The 8,022-nt window shown below is 35.1% G+C and overlaps 1 protein-coding gene across 2 annotated transcripts; it reads right to left on the reverse strand.

Annotated features, from left to right (window-relative positions):
* On the reverse strand, window positions 224-7,012 carry LOC18606096 (two-component response regulator-like APRR2). 2 transcript variants are annotated; one of them, XM_007039518.2, is made up of 12 exons: window positions 6,704-7,012; window positions 5,736-5,937; window positions 4,828-4,907; window positions 4,394-4,460; window positions 4,174-4,220; window positions 3,793-3,870; window positions 3,140-3,694; window positions 2,273-2,413; window positions 1,703-1,966; window positions 1,501-1,569; window positions 1,259-1,336; window positions 224-944 (listed from the first exon to the last, which is right to left on the reverse strand). In XM_007039518.2, the coding sequence occupies exons 2-12, from the start codon at window positions 5,863-5,865 to the stop codon at window positions 783-785; spliced, it is 1,671 nt and encodes a 556-aa protein (XP_007039580.2). In that variant the 5' UTR covers window positions 5,866-5,937; window positions 6,704-7,012; the 3' UTR covers window positions 224-782. The 2 variants fall into 2 exon arrangements, with proteins under 2 accessions (XP_007039580.2, XP_017973601.1); XM_018118112.1 differs by lacking the exon at window positions 6,704-7,012 and adding an exon at window positions 6,313-6,496.

Genomic DNA, 8,022 nt, shown 5'->3' on the forward strand with positions numbered 1-8,022 from the left:
CTCATTAAAATTAAATCGTTAATTCACCAAATAAATTTATCAACATATTTTTCACTTAAAAATTAACTATTTATTCACGTATAAATATTAAAATAATTTTATTAAACAAAATTAGTGATTATCAATTAATGATAATCAAAATTATTTGTCCTTCTCAAGTTCGAACATCCAAAGGCCACGAGCCAAATATCAATAAGGTCATTATCAACTAATGTCTAAGAGATGAGATAAAGTCAGCATCCAATTAAGCTTTCGTGTCAAACTTTATTCACAAAGATGACAGATCACCCTTCTCCAACTTTCCATATTACATTGTACAGCATTTCCCAGTAGGCCCCACCTGAGCAAAAAAAAAATGTCCCATGAACCAAAAACAAACAAAAGGGCCCCCGACAACAACAACTGTTCATGTCATGTCTCGTGTTAGAAAACTATTTACAACCACATATCTCAAATGGGGTGGAAATCGCATCTACGTGGCCGTTCCTAATCCGTCCGTTTTGTCTACCTAGAAAGCGACCGTATTTAATCTTTTCCCTGTGGCTCTACATTGGATCAGATTTTTGACCCTTTTTTCGTTTTCTGTGTCGTCGTGTGCATGATGTCAGCAACATATAAACCTTGAACCACGCGCTCCAAAGGCGCGTACCGTCAAATGTTCTTTGTTTTCTTTGGGGTTGGTGGCTTGATTTGGGAAGTGCAGCAAAGGTGGGGCTGTCCGAGCCTGTGACATAAAAATCTGGATGCATGAAGGTGGGGCCTGGTGATCTGGTGCCACGTCATCAGGAATTAGAGCCGTTGACGTGAGGAGGGACGGCGGAGATGCCTTGTCTAGAGAGCTCAGCTAGCACACCTTCAGTAGAAGGAGGCTTGAGGCCTAAGGGCAATGGTAACCATGGCTTGTTTATTGCTTCTTTCACTACGTTGTCAATAACCTCCTCTGCCTGCATTAAAACAAGACAAATCATTAGTGTTAATCACTGTGATAATGATGATTTTCTCGCTCGATCATTCACCTCTTTCGTTTCTAATCACACAGTCAATGAATTTCGCGTGCAATCAATATATCCCGTCGCCAAAATAATCAAGTTAGATCAGAGAGAACTAGTTTACTGATTCTACATAAGAAACATGTAGCATTCTTTTAGTAATGATTCCTAAATTCAGCAAATAGGTCGCACTTGCCTGAAGACTAGGTTAACAGATGTACTGGGATGTGACTGAAACTAAAAGCTTAAGCAATGATCGGGTGAATTACCGGCTGATGTTCAACAGAGTTTTGAGGCATGCCACTTCTGTTATCCATGGTGCTAGAACAATGAAACCCGGATGCATTCTGCATTTTCACAATCAGCAGAATACCAGAAACAGGATTAAAATTCACTCATATACTTCAATCATATGGAAAAGACTAGATTTTTTCAAATTATCCAAAAAAAGAATCGTAGATGTTTAAATTACTACATTAAGTACTGAAGAAAGAAAGAATTAGTTACTCACTTGAGTGAATGCAGAACAATATCCGGGAGGAGGGGGCATAACAGGGCAACCCCATGCATCAGCCTGAAACTGAAGCAGAAAATGATCACAGATCAAATGGCTGCAATTCATAGATTTATCTACATATGCATACTAACATACTGGTTGATGAAGCCAGCCAAGTCGTTAAAAAAGATGAAATTGTAGACAATAATAAACCCACCCCTGGATAGGGCTTCCAATGCCAACTTTCAGCTGGTTGCCATGGTGGGTAACCTGGTGAGCCCCACATCTGGATGTTGGCTGGATGAGGAGGTGCTCCCCACATGGGATAGAGAGGACCAACCGGGACAACATGATTAGAGTGATAAGGAGGGAAGGCCATGATCGGTTTATGTGGATAACAACTTCTTTGTGTTTGATCTCTTTGTGGCCATCTTCGATCATCCTCCTTAGGCAAAATGTGTCTCCTATGCATTCGATATTTCTGCTTCACAAGCAAATGGTGGCTTAATCAGCTAAATGGTAGATACTTATGCCACCCAGTGCTCAGATCAAGAAGGAAGAAAAATAAAATTAGAAGGGAAGAAATTGGTTGTACTCTTATTTAAATAATTTAAATGTCATGCATATTGCAGTGCCTACATTTACAACAGAAACCATTCTTTTGAAACAAAAATGTAACCGGAATAGGCCTTTCATCAACGAGCAAGTAGTGCAACACGCACAGAATGAAAGATACTTGAATTATGGAATCTGATTTGAGTATCAAAAAGGCAGAAATGCTACTAACCTGTAGATGACTTGCCACATTATGCCTTGTCAAGCCTTCTACTTTCATCAGCTCTAGTATTCGAGAAGGGATGGCTTGATCCACACCCAGTTGGTCCACTGCCTGGACGAATTGCTTATGCAATTCAGGTGTCCAGTCTACCTGAGAATTCAAACAGAAAAGAACAACAAAAAGAAAAGTACTTAGCTACGTCCACCATATGTAATCGTAAAAGAAAAGGAAATAGCTAACTTGTCCTAGATCTGTTGGAGTTCATATTTAAAACTTCTCCTCAATAAAGCTTCTTATGCCCTTAAAAAAAAAATTGTCTTAGATCTTAACCATAAATATTCAAGTGATAAGTAATCAGGAAAGGTATAATGAAAGCTTGATCTTAGGATGTCTAATAAAGGAAGGAAAGAAGAAAGAGACCACATGAAGTGAATGAAATACTTCTTCCAAAACTTAATGGTATCAATCTAGAGTTGGTAAATTATCGACACACATAAAGAAGCTGGAAGTAATGGCCACAGGTGACTGGTGATTATCTATGTAGTTTCTATAAATGTCAAAAAATTTAAAATTCTCAAAACTCATCACTTAAGACCTCAATTTGAACACATTTCTCATGGAATTATGGTATTGGGTGATGGTAACTTAGTGATTAGCAAATACTCTTAGCCAGACATGTTTTCTATGCTGGTATTGGGAAAAGATAGTGTCAGGAGGATGGCTAGATATGCTGCAAGCTGAATGGAATGTCACCATCAGTTGAGTACAGTCTATATATTTTAGAAACTAGTGAAATTTTACCAATAAAGGATTACACAGTATGATTAGATTGTAGTCCCTTAAATCACAGATAGGTAATTTTGTAAGCTGCATTACCTTCAATTTTTTTCGATTAGCTTTATTCAGACATGAACTATGAAGACCAGAAACTGTACTTGGCTTTTCAGCACCAGCTTGAGAATCTTTCCTATTTACTCTGTTTTTGGGGTGAGAGTGCACAGTACTCTCACCCTTGTTACCATCAACTAAGTCGGCCACCTCTTTTACCTCAGTCTCCCTTGATCCCTGAGGTTGGCCAACAGGTGCAGTTACTTCAGCAATTGCATTGCCACTGGTAGTTTCGACAGATTTAGATTCTCCATCCTGCTCCCCACTCTCTTTTTCTGTTGAGCAATTGGTATGTTCTGGGCAATCCCCATCATCTAACAATCGTTCTCCCTGTTTCAATTGTGGAGTTGATGGAGCTGGGTACTTATCACTTCCTGGTGATGGTTGACGGTCAATTTCATAAACCAAAGATGCATCTTCTATTTTGTCTGAGTCTTCATTCATAGGAATTCCATTTTCCATTTGTAGATGCAACATAGAAACCACAGATTCTTTAGCAGGCTTTAGTGATTCAGAAAGGTCCTTCCCCCCTGCATTGAATGCCTGCAAAAAACTAACAAAATGAGAATGTCCTTATAATGCACCTTAATTGCCATTTACATGTAAATACCAATAGTAATTCAATCAGTATCCAAATTGACCTTATGAACCACGTGCTGCCATATATTTCTTAGTTTATCCTCGGAGAGTGGTTTCCTAAGAAACTCAACTGCACCAAGCTGAAAAGAAGTGGTCAAAACATGCGTTAGTAATCATGGTGTGTGGAAATGCACTTAAGGCTCTACTAATATGGTTTGAGTCAGAATTTGCTTATATATATATAAAAAAAAAAACTCAAATAGTTTCTTAAAGCACTGCACTTTAACTGAAAAATCCAATATTTCTCTCTATGATCTTAAGAGTAACCAGAAGAACAGATAATAATTAAAAAATCTAAAATCTTTTGAATTGACAACACACATATGTGCACCTGAAAATACAAGTAAATCATTCAGTAAATGGTAGGCTGGAATAAATCTTACCGCTATGCACTTCATCATGGTGCTGATACAATGAATGTTTGAAGTCACTGAAATAAAATGATTTAAAACAGCATTAGGAGCTAGAAAATATGTCCAACAACAATGACTAATAGTGTCACAGATACCGATAAAAGTTTATGTCTAGGGTGATTAAACAGTGTTTCATATATACATTTAAGATCAATGGCAAAACCAGGACAGGTGTAGTTTCTGAACTTACTAATGGTAGGCAAGTCCTTAGCAGTTTCAAGAAACTTGAAACTCCCATTGTTATTGTTTGTATTAACCTGCAATCATACATGCCGTTAGTATAAATTGCATGTTTAGGACCCATACAACACAGAATTAAGCTTTATTTATCTCAATAATTAAAAGACTATATTGATATTAAAGCTTTGGATGAAACAATCACTTCAATGGAACTGGTGGCTAGGCATTATTGAATTTATATAAGTATAACGAAGCATGAATAGCCTATATAAATTGTTCAGTAACTTACTACTAGTCCCAATATAATGATGAAACAAGTCATGAATAATCATGCTGAAGGTTTATAGGATGTTCCTAGATCATCAACATTTGAAGCACGCTGGTTTAACTAGTTTTTTCCCCCATAGATGAAACTTGTTGTGGAAAACAAAGTTCATTCATTACCTCTACAATGGCTACATGGAAGCTTTCAGGCCTACTTGAAACTGCCGACAGAGCTTCATTTTCATTGCAGAAGGTATAAACTGGCAAAGGCAAGATAAATTTTATCATACACTAAAAAAGATATATAGAGAGAGAAACAGAGAAAAAAGATAAATAACAGGTAATAGAAATATATGCCACATTAAAGAAAATACAGGAGATCAGTCTGAAGGCCGACTAAGAAAAAAAAGACTTAATTACCAGTTACCAAAAGGAACTATAAAAAAACATTTTTTGGAGATTAAAAGGCGTGATTATATAATTTTATCTGACAAGCAGCATTTATAATTTTTTTTCAATAATTTTACTTCACAAGCAAAGAGGAGATCAGAAGAAATATTGAAAGGGAGAGAACATAACTGAAATGGGTATCCAGAACCAACTAAAGTCAGAACAATAATATACTATTATAAGAAAGGTATCAGTATTCATACCTTCTCTAAAACACCCCCACACCAATCCCAACCCAAAAAAGAAAGATAAGATATTTATACCATTTTCATCAAATCGAGATTTAAAACATTAATACTATGGAAAAATTAAGTTTTTGTAGCTTTAGTTCACCCATGTGGAGGGGAAAATCTATTAATAGCAGATTTAAGAAATGCAACAAATTGATTCCTTTTTGCTGACCACAAAATTTCCAAGTTTTATGTATGGCTACAATCCAAACCCAAACTTCCGTAAGAACCAAATACTGCCCATCTAAAGCATTGGAGCAATAGCAGATGCTTTGGGGGACAAAGACGGCCACCGACATACTAAAGAGAAAAGAACAGTCATGTGAAGTGAATACACAAAGAAACTACGAATTTCCAATTCAGGTAAAAGAACTACGAATAAAAAAGGTGGATTCAAAATCTCCTAACCAATATAGTCCATAGCTTCAAGCTTTGATCTTATCTCGGCAGCAGAATTGCTGTCCTCATCAAGAAGAAGGACCCTGAGACCCTTTGGGAAATCCTTCCATGCTGACAAATCATTAGCAGTGCAAACCATAGCTGGTTTGGCATCCTTTCTCAGGCAGCCGACAAGTATTGAAAGTTACTGCTTACCAACATCCGATTATCTCTGCATGGCCACAAGAATTTTCCCATCAAAGAATAAAAAGTTTTGCTTGATCTAATAATCAAAGAACTGATTTTCATCAAAGAATAATTAAAATCTGTAATTGTGAAGCAAGATCAAAGCAGATTGTACTGTCACTAAAATTGCAGAAAACATCAGCCAAATTATAAACATGGTTAATCAAACAGAAAATCATAGTGGGGTGATTCCATTGCAAATGCAAAGGCTTTTAACCAATTATAGCAAATAAAAGACTCAAGCATTGACCGATCTCTGAAGATTGACTCATAAAAGGATTGTACTAAACAGAAATATCTTATTTACACTCTAATGCATGATGGATTCACTTTGCATGCAGCATCAACTAGATCATTTTACCAGATAAAACGTTTTCTGTTACCGGGGAATAATTAATGGAGTGGTAATTAGCGGAAAATGGTAGTAACGAAAAGAGAGGTGAAAGATATCCTGTTTTGGTGTAAAGATCTTTTATGCTATTCCTGGTATTGGAAGACAAGAAGTAGACAACACCAAAGTGCACAAGAACATTCACCCAAAAAAAAAACTAGGAAAAAATTTTGAAAAAAAAAAAAGAGAAAAAGGAAAAGTAACCAAAACAAATTGATATATAGAAAAGCATGGGAAACATTTCAAAGTGAAAAAAACCCAGAAGGATAAACAAAACAATGCTTAAAGCCCACTTCATGCATGCAGAGAAGAAACATCAAGTGACCAAAATTTTTGAAAAAAGAAAAATAAAAAGACCCACTTTTCTCCAGTCTCCAAAATGAAGTTGCATGCAGCAAAAGGTGATTGCCACAAGAAAGAGAAGCGAAGCTGTTGGGGGCTGACTATGTAGTTGAGAGGTAGACAGGATTAGGATTAGGTTTAGGATTTGGGAAGATAGCTCTCTACTTCTCCTCTCAAAGTCTTTGCTGTTTCAAACTTACAAGTTCATTCTTTTGGATGCACATAGAAAGTTTTCAGACAGAAAGAGAGAAAAAGGTGAGATGGTTTTAAGTGGGGGTCTCTCTGAGAAAGAGGTTCTGTGACTTTGTGTACAGTTGCTATCAATTCTCTACGGGCCACAGAATATGCAAAGGAAATATAAAAAAGGAAAAGTAAATAAAAACAAAGAAAACTCGTAACTTTTTTCAACTCCTTTTATGAGAATGCCCCTCCCCCAAAAGCTCATTGATTTTTTTTAAAACATTTTTTCTTTCTTTTTTTTTTGGGAAAAGAAGGGGGAAGTTGAAAAAATATTTTTTGGTAATTATTAAAATAAAAATAATCTCATAAAAGTTATTTTTTTCATGTTTCATCTGCACGGTGACAACTACTGTTAACTAATTAATTTTTATAAATAAAAAATAATTTCATGCTTATCTTCTTAACTTTAATGAAACTGATAATACCAAATCAACATATAATTTTATTATTTTAAGATAAATAAAAAAATAAATTTCTTATCATTTCGTAACTATAGGGAACTATTATAGAATAAAATGGATATATATATATATATATTAAATGTAAGGAACAAGTTTTATGTGTACTTGTTATTTCAAAATTGTGTAATTCACTCATAAATTGATATAAATTCTATGTACATATGAACAATTCTGATTTACCAAGCTAGGTGTTAAACTAAAGTAATCCTTGTACATCATGCTTCAATTATTTGTACGTTTCAATTCCCATTTACCCACTTGTTTTATCACTTCAAGTTAGCTTCTTTTTTTTTTTTTTTATCATTACCTTCCTTGGGTGAAAAAAGCAAAAAGAAAACACTAACCAAAAATCCAAAATCTAATAAGATCTTGGTCCAAATTTAATTGGACACTTGACCAACTTTTTCTTTTTATTCTAGTCTCATGCAAGTAATTGAATATCATAAGAATCTTAATGTTTTTTTTATTCAATTACTTTCCCTTGATTTCACCTTGGCCCTTGCTTTTCTTGAGTTTCTTGGTATATTTCTACTTATAATTAAGCATGGTTTTTGATAATAATGCTATAATGCACCAATCATCAAATAATAATTGAAACTTTACAAAAAAAAATTTAACTTTTCGATAACTAAAAGAT

This window comes from Theobroma cacao, chromosome 3, assembly GCF_000208745.1.
Source record: "Theobroma cacao cultivar B97-61/B2 chromosome 3, Criollo_cocoa_genome_V2, whole genome shotgun sequence".
Classification (NCBI taxonomy): domain Eukaryota; kingdom Viridiplantae; phylum Streptophyta; class Magnoliopsida; order Malvales; family Malvaceae; genus Theobroma; species Theobroma cacao.